The 19,614-nt window shown below is 46.1% G+C and overlaps 1 protein-coding gene across 2 annotated transcripts in view; it reads right to left on the bottom strand.

Annotated features, from left to right (window-relative positions):
- The window catches only part of LOC135920736 (adhesion G protein-coupled receptor E2-like), a 565,456-nt gene that overhangs the window by 413,464 nt on the left and 132,378 nt on the right, over positions 1-19,614 (bottom strand). The window contains exon 1 of one of the 2 annotated variants that reach the window (XM_065454971.2): positions 15,366-16,547. The exons of the other annotated variant lie outside the window; for it this stretch is intronic. Coding sequence (XP_065311043.1) covers positions 15,366-15,447 — 82 coding nt within the window. The 5' untranslated portion in view covers positions 15,448-16,547. Of the gene's footprint in view, positions 1-15,365; positions 16,548-19,614 lie in introns of those variants that run through there. 2 annotated transcript variants of the gene reach the window in all.

Genomic DNA, 19,614 nt, shown 5'->3' with positions numbered 1-19,614 from the left:
TGGACGTAATATCAATCCGACAATACTTTCCGCGTGAACCCGGGCTAAAAAAAGAAGGAAATTTCTCCAGAGCCCATCTCAGGATGACCGTCGGCGGTAATGTGTTAGCAGTGAATAAATATAGCGGAACAATTTATTTCCAGCGTCAAAACGAGGAATGTATGAGGCGTGTACTTTAGCGTGATTCGTCTATCGCACTTCCTTAAGAACTATTCAACGCAGAAGTTTGGGCTAGCTGGTTTGGGCTAGCGCCTTTCCTCTCTATATGTACAGAGAGTGCCAACGGCTTATAGCTTCGCGGGCTGTGTTCTCGCCGATTCGCGTTTGAAGAAAGACGCGCGGGTTCATATCTTGAAAGTGATCTGCGGAAGGGCCAAGGTGCAGCGTGTGCTGAGAGATTTGGGAGTGCTGTGTTCTCGTCGCTTCATTAAATCAAATCAAATCAAATCAAATCAAATCAAATCAAATCTTTATTCAGCATTCTTCCGCGTATGAAAAAAAGAATGCTAGGACAAGAGCAAAAAAGCTGCTACAAGCAGGTTGACGAGGCCCTTGCCCCTGTTTGACTGGCAGCGAGAAGGTTTTACACTCATTGTAAATACATATTGTTTACATATATGTGTTGCATCTCACAGAAAAGAAACAAGACAAATGTATTCGCGTACAATAGAGTCCCACGTACATGCCAACATGTCTGACGCGTACAGGCCAACCATGGAAGCAACAGTCTGCACGAAGGCAAAGCCACTCGCCGCTGCGGGCTGTATATTTCCGTATTATTCACGTGATTCCCAATACTTTATACACTTTTCGCTTCACTTTGCTGGGTGTTTGAACCCTGCTTCACCTCCGACGCGGATCAACCCGGTATTGCACTATCTCCGGAATCGGGCCCACATTTTTTTCTGACGTGACGGACGGTTTTCTCCTTGGGTACGCATACAAATGCTTACGCACTTATGAATCTACGTAATAGTTGACGTTCGTGAAGGTGTTACTATGGGACGAAAAGCGACTTCATTGTGGGCCATCCGCAGGACTATAATTGTTACACTTACAGTCCGATGTATAGACCTCTACAGGATCCTAGTAAATAGGTTCATGCATATATTTGCTTATAAGATTTACCACTATTTTCACGCTGCAGAACGACGAGAAGATTGAAATGAAAAGCACAATACCAGCACGCCTCAGCCAAATAGCCACTTGCTTGCAAGATTTGCAATTTATAGATGCTTTCTATGAATAGAGCCAAAGTTATGCATAGGTTTCTGTAGCCCCTACAATGTGGCCCCGTTTTCACCTTAAGTAGTTAACGAACGAGAGTAATTAGTAACCTATTATTAACCGGAAAAAGTTGATACAGAGGGCACTCAACATTAATTATGTCAGCGTGTGAATACATTCAGTACCTGCAGAGCACGCCCTCATGAAGGTGTGCTGTATGCTACCAGCATATTTAGACCGAGAAGAACAAATATAAACCTTAGCGAGTCCAACTGCCGCAGTACAACCCAAAGTTCAGTCGTCGAGGCAAGGTCAGGTTTTTTTTTTTCCCCAACGCAGTCAATTCGTTCCGGAAGTCCAACGTCTTGTTGGTGCGGAAACGTCACCGGTCATATCGGCGTGACAGAAAAAAAGAAAGAGCCCGTATCATCGCGAACAGACGTCGGGCTTACGTCATCTACTTCTGTCGTGCTCGGTGGTTTCGAACGGACTCATTTATTCTCTACCGCCAAGCTTGTGCCACGTTGCACGTTTCAGGCGAGAGCGGGTGAGGGCCGGCCGCCCTGCCGGTGCCAAAGCTCAGTGCATTACACGCTCGCCGCGTTTCACTCGGCACAGCAGTCTCGACCTTGTCGACCCCGGGTTCGTTCGTTCGCGAGCGCCCACAGAGCGCGTGTCAACGCAGCGCGCGGTTCGGTCACTCGCGGTCTCACCTCACATGGCGAACGCACGCGTGATTAAATTAGCGGAGCAGAGGTTCTCACTTCGGTCGCCGCTGCGACGACCGCAGCGCATACAACGTTGCACAAGCATCGGAGGCGCCGAAGTCTTGGCGCCCGCGAGCTGAATTAATTATGCGGTGGGGTGCTGACCCAGGTCCGGACGCCGCGGTCCACTCGACGCCGGAGAGAGAGAGAGAGAGAGAGAGAGAGAGAGAGAGAGAGAGAGAAGGAGATTCTTGATGATGGGAAGGAAAGGTTGGGGTAAAGTGCAGCGCAGTAACTGTCTCTCAGAAGAGGACACCTCAACCGCGCTGCACACGGGGTAGGGAATGAAAGTAGGGGGAGAGAAAGAGCACCACGCCGGAGAGCGCGGTGAACCGGCGAAGGCGTCTCGAGAGGCGCTGCGTGAGCAACGTCTCGGAACGTGCGGTTATAAAGTGCGAGCGACAGAGAGAAAAAAAAAATGGTCGGTGGCTCGCGGAAGCTCAAGTAGCCGGTGTGAGTGGCGCGCGCAAGCGGTCGGTCAGTGTTGCAGAGGAGGCCGAGTAAATGCGCGCGACCACTCCCCCCTAGAATTAATTATCTCGCGGCGAAAGGTCTTTGTCAGCATTGTCGAAGTGCTGCGGCGGAGCGAACCGCGTCGGAATGAATGCTGCGTAAGGAGAAAGCGCGTGATTGCAGGGCTGGTCGACTGCTGCATTAGTGAGACGGTGACATGCGGCGAGGAAGCAGTAACTTGAGATCAAGAGTTAAAGAGCTGGAGATGATATATGTACCGTGCTGCCCACTCAAAGTGAAGACGCGCGCCACGAATAACGGCGATGGTTTTGGAGACAATGGCTCCCCAGTAACGATAACGGGGACAACGAAGTTAACTACGATGATGACGATACTGTGAAAATAACAAAGATAACAGCGACAATGATAGCGATGGAGATAATAGTGACACTGATGATGACAACGCCATTACTGGCATGCAGGAGACAATGGTCACGACAATGCCGACGGTTGCCCTTGACAATACAATAACAATAATACAATAATACAATAACCATACAATAACGGTAATAATACAATAATAATGCAATACAATAAAGAACCAATTTGCAACGATGGCACTGACAACAGTGACGCTGTTGCGATGATGATGATCAAAATGGCGGCAATGACGGAAGCAATGACCACGAGACGACGGCCACGGTAAAGAGAAGAACGAGAACGATGACACCGACTGCCCGACGATAACGACTAGAAGACGAAGGTAATAATTGAGTGGTATACGTGATAATGCAACGCTTGCAAGACTCCACAAAGTCTTAGCTGCTTTTTACCCTTAGGCATTCTTGCCCTTGAAAGGAAGTTCTGTTTCACTAAGAGCTCAGCAAAGGTTACTCGATTCGTCTTGCCTACAGAAACCAACCAAGTTTTGGTGACATACACGCGCATATATGCGCGTATATATACGCGTTTGAGTCTATATATATAGACGTGTACATGCGCGTTCGAGTCTGTGTCGTAGCAAGGTATACGTTGCCACGACACAGACTCAGGGAGACACTGAAGGCCAACACGTAATGTGGTCATGAACTATTAACATACCATGCAGTCCAGAAAACTCACAGCGATTTTTTCGTGCCAAGAAAATGCTTAGCTTGCGAGTAAATTGCGCAGAAGGGTCCGCATACCTCTCGGCATTTTCTCTCACCACAAGGTGGTGAGAGAGAGATAGAGAGAGCAAATGATAAAGGAAAGGTGGGGAGATTAACCAGGACTGAGCCCGCTTGGCTACCCTACACAGGGGAAAGGGAAGAAGGGACGGAAAGATTAAAAGAAGAAGAGAAAGTCTACTGGGTATATCGTTCGGTCACTCAGTCCGGATCACAGACACTGACTGGATCCAGTAGCTTTCAAATAGTGCAGCAGAGCTTTTGTGGCCTTTTTTAGCTGCGATATACGAGGCCATGGTCCCAAGATCTTCTTCAAAGTGAACGGTGTTCTATCTAGCTGATTGAGAGCTGTGCAGAGGTCATGTCTTTCGTTTTGAAAAGATGGGCAGTAGCACAGTAGATGTTCTATAGTTTCCTCGACACCGCAGACATTACAGTCGGCGCAATCAGTCATTCCAATCAAAAACGTATATGCATTGGTGAATGCGACGCCCAAGCGTAAGCGGCACAGCACTGTTTCCTCATTTCGCAGAAGCCCTGGTAGCATCCGCATTTGCATAGAGGGGTCGAGGGAATGCAATCGCTCTTGGGTGAATTCAGGTGTGTACCACTTCTCTAATTTCATACGGTGTGCTACCTTGCTTAGGTGTTGGGCTGGTGGGAGAAAATGTCTAAATGGCAAGTGTCTAAGGAGCCTGCAAGCACTGCGTAAGTTGAACTGGCGTGAGAATGATGGTTAGCACACGTATTTGCCCAAACTTCGTCGTTTGGGCTTGAAACAGGGCTTCGTGACTTTGTAAACTCACCATTTTCGACAAAGTATTGCGCTATCAATATTTAAATACGCAATAGTAAAATTATCCGATGACATTATTCAAACACTCTATCGCCAGTACAGAATCACGATACTGAAACCATTACGCCATGGTCACTTGCATCGAAAAACGGCCTACGTTCTTCGCGGACAAGCCATTGCACTGAGACGCTTGGATTTGGCCACCTCGACCGGCTGAACCGTTGCAATTAGCCGCAATTATGTGTGTTCCGCAGAGTCTTCTGCATTGAAAAAAATATAGATTGCTTTGAAATTAGAGAAATTCGCCCGAAATTCAGGTCAGTGAAGACAGATAAAGCTTAATAAACAAAGCGACATGGACGTCTGAATCCACAAGCACGAAGACAGGACAAATCCGTGTACCAACTAACTATGATAATCGTGGTGACTGAGCGATCGCAGTGCCAGAGTTTCCTGCACTAATTACGGCAGAAAACCACGGCAAGAACGCGACAATGGGCGAAACTAGTACAAATGCCACCAGGTTTGTGGGAGTCACGGCAACTGAAGCTGCAAAAAAAAAAAAAAAAACTCCCTACGCACGTTTCTTTGCAATATCTGCACGCCCACACTCGCCTTCGCAGCTGTGTTCCGGTTCTTTTCTTTTCCATTCTTTTCCATTCCCTTCCATTCTTTCGGGTTCTTTTCCATTTCTACGTCCCAGATGCCTCGACTGAAGAAGATGCTCATTGCCGCTGCGCCTGCTGAACGCAAGCGCGACCGGGCCGAAGCGGAACGACGTCGGTAAGCCGCCAAGGCAGCCGAAGCTCGAGCCGCTCGCTTGGAGCAGCTTAGGTTAGCCGCCCGTAAATGACGTGGCGCCAAAACGAAGCAACACAGGGAGACCATTTCGATGCGGAGGCAGACCAACGCGACTTAGCTGCGGATGACGGCGAAGGCGTTTTCATCTGCTGCTCTCACGTACGCCGTCACTTATACTTCGAGAAGCATTTCGTAAAAAGACCCCTTTTGCAGCTCTCATAGAGTCTGCGATCACAATGCTTTCAAGAGATGTTCGCACACATTCTACAGCCCCCTTTCCAAACAGACAACGTTGCGGGCTCTCTGTGCGAGCTTTCGAACGAGCTTGGACAATGGACAAACTGTCTCGCCTCACTCATTCGAATGACTTCACGTACCAGGAGTAGTCGATCAGTATCTGGAAGAATTCGATCTCTCCGAAGAGGCAGAGAACGGCGAAGAAGTCGACACCTTCCCTGTGGAATATCTCAATCAGGCCCAATTTGATTCTCGCTAGAGAATATGAAACTGTAGTCTGAGACAACGCTACATATCTCTCAATCTCCCCGAGAAAGAATAATAGAGCCCTCAACATAATAGCTGAGGAGCACGCCGAGAAGTTCTCATTTCCTGAAATTTACTCAGGGCATCCGAGGCGCGTTCACTCTGACACCGACAGACGCGGAGTGGTGCACTCGCATGGTGTGTGCATGGCGGTGAAGTACTTAGGATTTAAGACCTCCACGGGACTTGTGGTTAGCTTTGGAAGCACTGAAGTGGTTGTTGAGGCTACCAAGAAACTGTCGGAGATGTATGTAATATACACTACACATATAATATGTATGTGTGCGTGCTATGTATATAATACACTAAGAACGATTAACTTTACGCAGATGTCAGCTGGAGTTGAGTCTCCCTTTGTGTTTTCTTTTTCTATGTAGAAAACGCAAACACATCTATATCTTACTGTATACATAATAGTGATGCACGATAAGCAATTAATATATCCATGATGTGATGCCGGTTTAACATCGCTGTGCATGCACATAATTACCGTGACCAAGCGTAGTTTTACATTCGTATTATAGATTACTATGCCTATTATTCAGTGACCCCGCCGGGGAAGGAAGACAGATCGCCTAGGGAGCACCAACATACTAATGTTATCAAAGCGATACGACATCGTAATCGACATTTCTACATTCTTTGTCATCAGATATAGGGCAAGGTGCACCGCACGACTCCTTCAGTTTTTACGACAAATAAACGTTTTGGATGCAGCGATAGCATCATCAATAGTTGGGAACGTTGTAAACAGGGGCAGGTCGTAGCTATAGGCAGGTCGTGTACGCAATCTACTACGAACTTATTGCGGAGTTCAGGGAATGAAAGCAGCTACGAAAATAAAGCTTTTAGTACGTCATCTAACCAAACGCGAGACCTCCAATTTTTTCTGGGGTCATAAATATGACAACACGAGACAATGACCCCAGAACCAGGACCAGGTGGTCAAGTGAGTGCCATCTCCCATTCTCACTCATCTTTTTTTGCAGCCTCGTAAAGCGTTTAATGTCTTCGTCACCATTACAACAGGCGTCGTAAAAGAAAACGCGACAATGTGATGGTTGAAGATTGTCTCAGTTCTTTTGATGTCAGAATCGATCGCTCGTCTAATCAAAGACAAAACCCGCTCCCGGTTTACACACACACACACACACACACACACACACGCACACACGCACACACACACACACACACGCACACGCACACACACACACACACACGCACGCACACGCACGCACACGCACGCACACGCACGCACGCACACGCACGCACGCACACGCACGCACGCAGCCGATTCCTTAGAATACTGCGCGACTGTATGAATGTGCTATATTTAGCACTCATCATTGTCATCATCAGCCTTATTGGGTGTCTGCAACGTTTTCCCTTCTCGCCGCAAGCTATAACTCTTAACTGTGTTCATAATTAGGGCTGAGTGATGCTTAGCGCCATATGAAGGAGGCTGTTTCCTTTCTTTAAATTTCTTATAAGTATTACGCCTTTCTGCGAGACAATACTCAACATTTCATTTCATTTCTCCATTTGTCTCCATTTCATTTTCTTCCCTCTTTTCTTGTTATTCTCGTGGTTTTTCTTACAGCGTAAGCAGTTACGGGCCCATTCCTATATCCGCTTCGATTAACGATGTTGTCCGTCGCCGCCACTGCCGGTCTCCGTCGCAGCTATCGCCAGGAATGAGGAGAAAAAGAGAGCCCAGCTCCTGCCATGATCTAACCCGGGCCCTCTGCGAGGGACCCGGTGATTCTACCATTGCGCCGCGCTTGCTAGCGGCTGCAGAAACATGCCTGATACACGCGTCCTAGCGCGCGAGACGTGAGATGCGCGCCGCGTAGCATCGATACGTGCACACTTTGAATTGCAGTTGCATATCATAGCGCCAGGTGGCACTCCATGTAGCAGTTGAATAGGCAGCGGTACAAGGCAGTTGAGAAGTTTTGAGGAATAAAAAGGAGGATAAAAAAATGTGTACAAAAATACCAGAACGAAAAGAAAACATGAATAGCACACCTAAGTCAAACAGGCTAGGTGATCATTCTTCACCGCCCCGTTTCAAAGGGTCTATCAATAAATTACCGCCGTCAGTAGCAGCAGCAGAGCAGCATCGTATCGTGGCACTTGTCACGCAATGTGAGCATCGACACGTGGCAAACATTGCATTGCAGTTGCGTTGCATCCAGCAGGCGTCACAACGTGTAGCAGTTGTACCATATGGTGCCACGTGTCAAGGGATGTGACATGTGCGCCACGTAGTCTGGATACCTGTGTTCACTCTTCGACACATGTTATGGCGCCTCCTCGCAATGTACGAACTGCTGCTGAAGAAGTGAATCGTACAGCTACGCACGCGGCTGCAACCAGGTAAAATCGGGCTCAGCGGACCGCTGTGCAGAGAGCAGCACAAGTCGCAGCTCGCACCATCCGCGCCGGGCGGACAGTGAAGTTCGCTGTCGTTAAAACGACGCAAGGAGACTTCGCCGCGAAGACCCTCTCTAGTACGTGGCTCCTGAATATAGAACTCCTACGGAACCGCTCCTCCATCGTACACTGTGACTGTTCTGCGTGTCCCGCGAAGGCCTGCAACCATTTTCTTTTTCTCGTGCATATATCCTTTTTCATAATGGCCAACACATAGCGTGCCGCCTTGAGGTCACTCTTACTACGACCCATAATACACCCTGTGGGTCCTTCGACAGTTGCTGTGTAGAGAGCAACGGTCGTTTCGACTTTTATGACGTCGTCCGAACGGAACGAGGAAAGTGAGGTCTTCCAGAGCAGGGAACATTTTTCTTTCTGGTCAGCTATGCCCTACATTTTTACGAAGCTGCTTTCTCACAGCTTTCAACGTGTGCTAAAAAGAACGCTGTGGCTCCAAGCATGGAGCACGGCTGTTTAATTCTCTAAAACATACGAGGCGCTGCGGTATTTTGACGAAGAACCTGAGGTCGATCTACCAGAAGCCCTTGATAAGTTTTGGTTTACGTGGAAACCATGAATAGAGGGACAGCGAACAAAGATGGAAAGGGAGGGAGCCTCCATTTTATCCAGCGTTAGCGTTTATTTTTCCCTGTCAGCTGGATGAAGAGAGAGTTTTGATATGATACGTGTAATATCCTTGTTATATTTACTGTTGCTTGCTTGTATGCCTGCAATGTGAGGCTCGAGATGTTAACCCTGCTGACGGTGGACATGCTATTCCAAGGTTTGGGTGGGAATTGATTTAATAGACGCCGTGATTACACAAGCACACAGCGGCAAATATTGCCACAGGTACATACGAGTGCATCAAGGTATTCACGAAAAACCATTTATGACCTGAGAGAGAGAGAGAGAGAGATAAGTGAGAGAGAGAAAGAGAGAGAGGGAAGCGAGATGGGAAAGGCAGGGAGATTAACCAGGCTTAGTCATGTTGGCGGCTCTGCACTGGGGAAGGGGCCACGGCTCCTATGCAAACACGGAAAGCAGCGGTGATCGTTAAGTTCGTCACAAGCGATCATATCGGGCGGTTCATCTGAAGAATCGCAGCAAGACTAGCTTTTGTGGCTTTGTGTAGTCTCTGTCAAAATATTCGCTCCAACACTGTAGATAGTAAAAAACAATGGCCATTCCCCTTTTCAGAAACTGGAGCTCCTAGATCCGAATACAAGGCCAGCTACAGGGCGCGAAGTCAGCGTGTTGGCGCAGGCTATGGCCCGGTACCTTTTGAAAGGGATCTGCACATCGCAAGCACATGAGACCACGGTCCCAGTGTCTTTACTATAAAGCGGCTGTCGTCCAGTTTCCTTAATGTGATCAGAGGGAAGACCTCTACTTTTCGTGAGACGGGCGGTAAGACAACATGTGCTTTCAGGTTGTCTCAGTTGCACATGTGCTCCAACTGCTAGCGCTCGGAATCTGACATCTATGACGTGTGTCCAGCTCCCACAAACGTTACCGTCGCATGCAACTAGCAAAAGCACAGCCTTTTCGATCTGCATTTTTTAGAAGAGGGCGCCACCACTAGAACTTGAATTTGGACACCAAAAATTGGCACTTTCTGCGCTTTTATTTAGGAATGAATAGGCGTTCCTAAACTATATCTTTTCGCAGGAGACGCAATAAGCTTTACACCTATTGAGAAAGTTGTAATTTCATGAATGCGGCTATCACACCACTGGGACCATAAGTTACAGCAAAAAAAGTACAGGTGTGTTCTCCTTGCGTCTGTGTTCTACACGGTGCTTTTTAAACATGCCAGCCTAAGAGAATGACTTGCAGTTAGAGGCATGGGGAACTTGCTTGCACCGGGACCTTTAGACTTTCTCTGATTTGTGGTGACTGAAACACATCCATCATTGCACAAAAGACATGCTGACAAGTCTAATCAACAAATTTTCCGCTAAGACGCTTGCATATAAAAACGTAACATTGGGGACACTGACCGATTCATCGGTTAGCTGGCGATTGAGAAGTCGTACGTTTTCCTGTACCACAATGAATCGATTCTTGACTTTTTCACCACAAATGAACTGAATACCGATGTTAGAGTTATTGCTGTCAATGGTGACATCTGCGTTCTAAACCGGCCAAATGGCACCATGCGCAAATTCTCAATAGCTACCTTCCCTGGGAAGGCTTAGAACAATCTCATTTAAATTAAATCAATGTATCATACATTGATATCAATAGAAACGAGGTTTCATGCTTTGAAGATAGGACCAAATACATATAACAGAGGGCCGGTACTTCTTATCTGCAACCAAGAGCAGCCAAAGCAGTCCAGCCAAGCCGAACCAAGCAAGAAAACATTTGAAATTTTGCCCGCTAGACTCGAAGAAAGGCCTGCACAATCTGTTTGAGAATTCACAAACGCAAGGTTTCGAATCACCGTTGTGGGACCACCACATGGTGCGTATACTGAATTCCAAACACATGCAAAATGTCATCACGAGCTTCCATATTTCAGACGCGTTTGCTGTCCCATCAGCGCTACTGAAGTAGTGGGCGTAGTTTTCTTTCCATATTCTCCAGAGTTTGGTACGTTGACTTTGTGCGGGTTCCTAGTCAGATCTTTGCAAATTTAGCACATTTACAGAATGGTCGTACAACCGACTGCAAATCTGAATCCGGAGAAACACCCCGTGAAAGACATTTCCTGCTTCTTTAGTTTGTTTTTCTTTTTTCCTTCCAATTTGGCTTGATGGCGCCCGCCATTAGCTTTTCCAATTCGCCCACACAATTCGCGGAAACGCATCTGCGTCCTGTCGTCACGGGCATTGGAAGGAAAGCAATGCATTTCTTCGACGCGAAAACGTTATCAGGTCTCTAGCACATAGGAATAACGTGACAAGACGAGGGCAGCAGCATTTTCAATGAATTAGATGCGGTTTTTAGGAAGTCGTATACAAGCCGTATACTTCTGCCCTTTCTCCTTTTGTCCTACTTCGCTCAAAACGTGTGTTCATAAGTGTTTGTGCAAATAGATGCTGCCTATATTATTTCATTTCTGTTGATATTTTTAACTCTTTCCCTTTCGACCGTGGCACAGCAGAACATAGAAAGTTCAGGATATGGAAAGAACCGTTCGGGCGGGTGGGAGGGGGGCTAAGTCCTTGCGGAGATCGCTGTTGGCCTGGTGGAAACAGTGGGAATAGGTAAAAGAAAATCCAGATCTAGCAAATAAATCAATATAATTGCATAATGAAGTCACCGACATGAATAGAATTGTGATCATTCTATAGGAAACAAGGGCATAGTTGTGGATATACCAATGCACAAGACTAGTAGAAATTTCTTACAGCAAATCCCGGTAGGCCTTTCATACTCTTTACAGGCGGAAGCCTACTCTAAAGAAGCGATCACCAGACTAAAATAAAGACTTTAGGAGCGATCTACCAAGGTGCGACTATGAATCCAAAGATTTCTGCAGTACATTTGCATCATCCACAGTTAAAACCTATTTTGCACCGTTACTGCCCTGTTGATGTTCTGGCATCTCGAAATTACCGTTAATAAAATACCTCCTGACTGTAACTTAATTTTTCCCATCTCTTCATTAGAGTATATTAATGGCCTTGCAGTTTCGTCAAGCATTTCCAGTAGTGACTGCAAATACTTGCAGTGACCACTGCTGTAGTAAATCCCTCACTGTAATTATCATAAACATAAAGCCCGCTCCCTACTTGCTCATTAACGACCTTCTACTGCGTGGGCTCAACAGAGAAGAAAAAGGTTTTTCGTGTATTGCCACGAGACAGCTCCGTGCAGCATTTATTGAGTGCTGCAGCGAACTGATACTGCCCATCGAATCGTGCATGCCATATTGGTCTGGTAGAAATGACTGGGCAAGCACGCAAAAGTGTGTGGCGAGACGGCCTGAGTGATAGCAAAGCCGTAAGCTTATACGTTCATACTTATTCTACCACCCACTTATTTTGTCCATTGCCAATCCGGTTCATTAGCTGTGGCAATAAAACATACCTGGCATGCAAGAAAGGGGCAACAGAAATAAGGATTGAAAATAGAGAATCAATAAGAAACCGATATCGAACCAGCACGGCCATCTCTCCGTCCGTCTAGATTTTAGCGAATCAGTGCGCGTGACGAAAGGTTGATGAGGTCGCCACGAAGATCAGACATATGCTATGAATTTAGCACGGCAAGATTTCTGCCTTGGCTCTACTGTATGTGTTCTATGTCTGCATTTCCGAGACATTGAAGAAGAAATATTCGTCATATGATAGTGACCTTTCTTTACGACGACTTAACCGGTTAGCCTGTAAAAAATTGCGTTTCATCGTGGCTACAGGGAAGAGAGTCCCTCGTAGTCCTTCTTTCTGTATACGTACTGTCGTGAATACAACGTTAGATATCAAACAGAAAAGAAAACAGCCAAGTGTAAGGATACCTCCATATGAAGTTTTAGAGAAATAAGTGTCGACAAATTTGAAGGCAACTTTGCTGTCTGCTGTGACCTAACGGCACTTTGGTTTTTGGGTGCTCTTCTCGCAGTCGCGGGGCAGTTGCTGCATAGCCAATATCATGTTGCGCTTTCACCATGATGTAAGCGAGGAGAGAATTTTGAACGCCTTAAGACGTATTCAATGGTGATTCAACGGTATTCAATGGTGAACAGTAGATTCTGTTATGCCAACCACTTGCGGTTGTATATACGGTTCAAGACAATCTAAATTGTTCACTCGGCATAAAAAGTTGTAAATAAAAGGGCTTGTATGCTGCTTAATATTCATAATCCTGCTCCAGGAGTGTAGGTAGCCCGCCATCCGGAAATCGGTCGCTCCGATGATTTGCAGAGGAATTAGGAATTATGGTAAAGTTGTGAATGAGAGCTAATCCAAGCCGTTTACCTTGCGAGGAACATTTCGTACCAGAATTTTCGCTTGCTATTCAGGGCAAGCTTGATTATTGTTGTGTGGCAGAAGGGGCAAGCCAAAGGGTACAACTTTGCCTAAGAGTGTAGCAAACATTGTTTGATTCTGCAGCTTAACTCCTTGCTTTTTCTTCTTTCGTCTAACTGCTTCGGTTTTTTTACAGGACATTGCGCCAGAGTAGCGAGAAAAAGTTTGTTTATTGCGAAGAACATGAAGCACCCAACTATCCCTGCTGGTACGCCAGCTGATGTCATCGTTTTCAATATTGATTTCCTATGTTTAGGCCACTCCCTCTTTTTTTTTCTGTAAAGAGTTTCGAAAACTGACGAAGTTCAGTGCATCGTTCCCAAAGATGGCGTTTTTCAGAAGCCCTTAGTTCTCGGCAAACGCTGCTCAAATTTGTGACGTCACGGAAATCTATAGTGCGCGAATTTATATGCATGAAAACTATTTTCTGGCTGTCAAAATCACTTTTCAAGCTAAGACTGGACTTTCTCGTATTGCGGAAGTATAACTTACCTAATCCATTTTAAATTTATGTCAGTCTTTAGTTTCCAGTAATGGTAGCGTGCTAGCGGTGTTCGGTAAAAGCATGTGGTCTACAATATGTAGCGTACTTACGGTATTTAGTGAAGCCACGTGGTCTGCAGTACATAAACCATGTAACCCCTACGGGCGTCTATAAAGGCAGTACAGGCCCGTCCACTTGAACATAAGCGCTTAGCGTGCAAGCACCTGAGAGTCACCCCATTCTGAGCTTAATTATTATGTTACAGCCCAGTAAATTACTTGTCAATCTGCTATTCAAAGCGCTATCAGTGCACATAAATAAAGAAGTACTCAAAAATTTATTGCAGCGTGTCCAAAAGGAACTAACCGGTGTATTTTGGTCGTTGTATGTGGTTATCACGGGGTGAACTGTGGGTTTATTTATAAATAATTTGCTTTACTGGTGTTACTAACTGAAATATTGAGGGGACCAGAAAGACTAAGGTAAGTAAACCTTGATTAAATAATGAAGCAAGCACTTGAGCAATTAGTAAAGAAAATACATGAATGGTCACTACAAGGACAGCTGTTTGTATTCTGCTGTTAAATTCTGCTCCGCATTATTAGATGCTTGCGTTTACGTCACCAGTAACATGGTGACGTATATGGTGGATGAGTATACGTACAAGCTAGAACTCTCTATGCGAATGCTGGTCCGGCGACATTATTGGAATAGATGGTTTGCATTGACGTCATCGTCGCCACATTCTTTGGGTGCTAGCAAGTGGAGAAGATGCCTAAGCAAAAAAACATGACACCACGATTAACATGTCTAGCGCACCGAGCAACAAATCGGTAACAGTGATGATCTGATGAAACTCTGTCAGTGGGAAAAAAACCCAAGCAGTAGTTGCTAAATGTCTTTGAACGTCACGATGACGCAGTGAAATCATCGTGTTTGTTTGCTAATTGTAATACTGTAGAGGAATGTGATTGCAGGCAAACACCCAAGAAAACAACACTGAAAACGTTAAGGGATATATTTTGTGTCGCATTATTTCAGATTGCATCGGTGTGTTCGTCATGGGCATGCTCGGTGGCTGACTCCGGAGCGAGACTACGCAATCGACGGCCATATACGAGATTCAAGAAAGCCGTACGCCGCAGGCGTCAAGATGTTTTATTGCTGTTACGTACTCCCGCGCAGAGGCCTGAAGGACATACATTTTAAGCCGTCGAGAAGTTAATGTCGTCGCTTGTGGCCGTGTGGCCGGACATGGGGAACCAGATTTGGCCAGGAGGCGCTACCGCAGTTTCAGTTTACGAATATGCTGACACTGCCCGGCAGGGAGGCCACGCAAATGTCGTGACACTTCGAATCATAACTGTTGCGTATTGGTGTCCCCGTCAGCTCTAGTGCAAAGCATCAAGCCAAGCTCTGTTCATGGCTCCCACGTTCTAGCATGCCGGTGCCCAATCACGACAGAATCTGGGCGCATGTGCCTCAAAGGAAGTGCTAAACTAATTTAAAAAACCCTTTCCACCGCTCGTTCTGTTTCGTCAATGCGGTTGGCACACGATGTTTCCGCGCCGGGTTGGCGATAATGCTGTTCATCACAGTTTGGTGACATTCGTGGGCCTTGCGTTCGCGGTGGCAATCGGTGTGATATTTCCTCCTACGGATTGCTTTAACGCAAGACTTCGACCTACGAATGCGTGTTCAGTTGCTTACCTTTTACTTCCACGAGGTAGAGTAGCGCCGTGAGCATCCGAAGAAGCTGGAACGCCCAGGCTGGCCGCGAAGGCGACGGCATGCCGGCAAGTAATCCTGTATCTTCTCCGGCAATGAAACTATTCCCCGGATCTAACTTCCGGAACAGACCAAGGGCACGGCAACGGCAGCTGTACACTCTTATCAGAATGAATAATGACACCACACTTCACAGCAGACACACCCGAGGTCTGCGCAGTTGTCTGTCGATATAAACGAGCAGGATTTCTTCTTTTGGGGATTGTGCAGATGCTTAGCGTGGAGCATAAGGCGGGCGCACTGTTTCTACAAAACTTGACGACACCAACCAGGTGGCTACATCCAGCCACAATCTGCGAAGTTGCAATGATTGCTGCCAGACCTTAGCAAGCTTACACACGTGGTGAAGCTATAGGATTGGCTCTTGCGGAATAGTCATGAAGGAAGGAAGCGTAACTATGCTGTATCGGCAAACACAGGCGTCGTGACGTAGACACAAGACTCCTTGGAGCGTCGTTACGAGAAGCAGGTGTGTGGCCGACGCAACAGGTTTCATTGAAATTGCACAAGAAGCGCGAGAAGTCAAGCGCACAATCTCCAAGACAATAGGCTCGCGTGAAAGGTATTACCAGAAGGGGCAATATAAAGAGAAAGAGCGCCTCGTTTATGTAGCATATCTGCCCTACAGCTAACTGTCAGCAGCCCACAAGACATAGGGTTACAAATGCAGATGCCTTCCAAAGACAAAGGTCTGCAATTCAAGTCACGTTTTCACTCACAGTGCAGTTTCCAGTAGTGGAGCAGAGCTGCTGCACGTGACGCTGACATGAAACAAATGAACACTGTCGTCTGCGGATCACTATTAGGCACAAACCCCCATAAATATCGAAGCTTTGCATACGTCTTCACGCAGAACACTTCTGACGTCGCACTGTAAGTGAACTGTGCATAAGCAGACGAAAGAGGCCGACGAACGCTGTTCTTCGGATGCCGTGGGAAATGTCAAGCAGCTCTAACACTTATGTAGAAGTCCTCTGTCGTAGCACCTCTACAGGCCACGTTGAGGCAGACGAGTTCTGTTAGGCGAGGCGCTGCACCAGACAGAAAGATCGAACATTGATGCAAAAGCCTATCTGACGTCGCACCTCCATAAGCAGGCGAACGCTGCCCGTAGAGTGCGGGCAGCAGACGACAAACACTTCAAACCCGAACGCCACGTCTGTTTTCTGCTCGCTCCTGAATGCCGCGAATGTGAGCGCCGTTGTGGAGCCCGCGGGAGGCAAGACACGGGAAGTGAAGGAATAGTGGGAAAGAGAAGAGATAGAGAGAGAGAGAGAGAGAGAGAGAGAGCGAGATGCGCGCATGCGTAGTAAGCGAGAGAGGCGATCTTCGAGTGACGAGCGTAGCGGCTGCCTGGAAGAGAGATGGCGCTGCTTGCGCGGCTACACAAAAGCATCGAAAGTGGTTTCGCGCCGATTCATTCCTTTGTGTCCGCCACAGAGCAGGTGCTGCAAGGAATTTTGAAAACATGAGTGCGTCTTTTTTTGTTAACGTTAGTCTGCTTTTCTGCATGAAAATTTGCCTACACGTGTTTGGGTAGGCATGCTTCCCATATGAAGATAAATATAATGCGGTGGAAATGCTGCACATGAATTAAATTGAACTAGTCTGCTGAACTTTCAGCGGCATCACGATTGGATTGGATTGGATTTTCTTCTTCGATGGCGCGTACCCACTGCGGGGGATTGGCCAAGATATGGAAGGTATTAGGAAGATGTTGGTAGGGGAAGAACTGGTAAAAGTGTCACGTGGAAACGCACAAAAAAAAAATGTTTGAAGGACTTAAGAAAAACGTGTTGAACATCACGGTTACGCTCATTGCTTCGTCGATTTTCTGTCTAAATGTGGCGCAAACCCACTACAGAGGTGTGGGCATCAATTGGATCCAATTAGAAGTTACATTTAGTGATGTCAAGAAACAAGAAGACATAAAATATTTTGGAAAGACGCAAACAAAAGTAACATAACTTAATTCCATTGAAAATGTTTCGAAGAAATTGTCCAGAACATAGCTGAAGTTCATCCACGGCCGACTGTATACATTTGGCTATATTTTCTGGCTTCATACGACGTTTGTGATTGGTCTCTCCAGCGCGTTCGGTGAACCAAACAAAGCCTTGCTTACGTTTTGCGAAATTAAGGAGCACGTTAAGGGTACGCGAAGCTGAAGGTGGGCGGTGTTCTTACAGCCTTTGCACCAAATTTTGTATTCAAGAAATATAGATTTATAGTGCATGTGCTTGGCGAACAACGCCGAATTTGCGACCCAAGAGTTTGGCAACTGTGAACGCGTCGGACACCAAATTTAGCGAAGGTGTGAGGAAGGCCGGGTGGGGGCGGGGGAGGCAGACTCCTTTGCAAATGATCAGGGAAAGTAAATTGTGTCTGTATGGCTTACTGCCTTTGTAAAAAAATTCTTAACAAGTGCTACAAAGCGTCCTATGCGGACAGGGTTTCATAAGGAGCAGTCAAAGAATACGTCGAACCTTTTGAAGCATGCAATTTATTTGCAGGCAACTGAAACTAATATTGGCAATTCTCGAATTAAGCTGCTTCACTTGAAACTGGGCTGTGATTAAGGAAAGTCGCGCAAGTCTGCTTCACTCTTCCGTGAAAAAAATAATACGTATGGCAGGGGTGATATCTATTCATTTATTTTATTTATTTATTTACATATACAGCAGCCTAATATAGAACAATAGCAGGAGTGGGAACATTATGCACTACTATACATTACACATTAAAAACACAGATACACAAGAAAGATGAAGGATCAAAAAGAGGCGCTTCACATGTTAACAAAGTGCTTACCAGTGGTAGCTATAAAATATTTTAGTGACAGGAAACACATGTTACTGGGTAAAGAATTCGAAAGCTCTATTGTACGTGCAGAAATAGCTGTGCATGAAGGTGTTAGTACGGGCATAAATAGGAGTTATGTTCAAGGCATGGAGGCTACGGGTACAACTTGCGTTAGCAAATTTGATGAAGTTACAGTTATAAAGACCAGAGGAGGAGTTATCATTTGCATATAAAAGTTTTAATGCTTCAATGTGATAACGTGAAAGACATGGCTCAATGTTCATAGATTGTTGAGTCCGTGTTGGTGAGAAACTGCGGCTGTAATTTTGGCAAATGAAACGGATACATTTTTCATTGAACTTATTGAGCGAGCTTATTCCACATTGTTTGTAGGGCAACCAAACGACAGATGCATATTCTAGAACCGGGCGAATTAACGTTTTATATAATAGCAGTTAATTGTCCCGGGGGGCTTAGCTAAAGTGCGGAGCAAATAACCCAAGCTTTTTAGCACTTTCCCGTTTACATATGCAATATGTTTACACCATGACATATGTTCTGTTAGAATGACAACTGAATATTTATATTGAGACACTATTTTAGGTTGGATGCCTTCCTGAGAATAATCGAAGAAGAGAAGGCTCTGTCTAGTGGCAAATGACATCACGACTGTTTTACTACAGTTGATGTTCATTTGCCATCTTTCGCACTAAGCGCAGAAAGACGTAAGAGATTGGACAAGACAGTGGCGATCATCAGTCAAGCTAATAAATTCGTATAGTACGCGCTCATCTAGATAAAGTCCGATTTTAGTTGAGATGCTACGAAGTAAATCAATGACGTGTATTAGGAATAATAAAGGGCCTAACACGGAACCCTGAGGAATGCCTAACGTAACATCGACAGGAGCTGATTCCACCGAGTTAAAATAAACAAATTGTGAGCGATAACGAACGAAACTGACTATTCAAGAAACAAAAGTGTGATTATTGAATATGGGGTTTAATTTTACCAGTAGTTCAGAATAAATCACCGACATGTGTCGGTTGTCTCAACTGCCAGCGCCCATTCTCAATTCTCATGATATATATGTCCTGAGAAATTTACTTTCCTGTGTAAGGCCGCCAGAAAAGCCCCTCCCCCCGCCCCTGTCGTTACAAACATAAATAATGCAGTGCTGCACACACACATACACTCGCATGCGCACACACACAGGCGCGTACGCGCTCACGCACGCGCGCACACGCACGGACGCACGCACACATGCACACACATACTCAAACATACGCGCACACAAGCACACACACACACACACGCACATACACGCACACGTACACGCACATACACAAACATACATGCACGCACACAC

Source organism: Dermacentor albipictus, chromosome 6, assembly GCF_038994185.2.
Source record: "Dermacentor albipictus isolate Rhodes 1998 colony chromosome 6, USDA_Dalb.pri_finalv2, whole genome shotgun sequence".
Classification (NCBI taxonomy): Eukaryota; Metazoa; Arthropoda; class Arachnida; order Ixodida; family Ixodidae; genus Dermacentor; species Dermacentor albipictus.
This window is presented reverse-complemented; position numbering and strand designations above follow the sequence as displayed.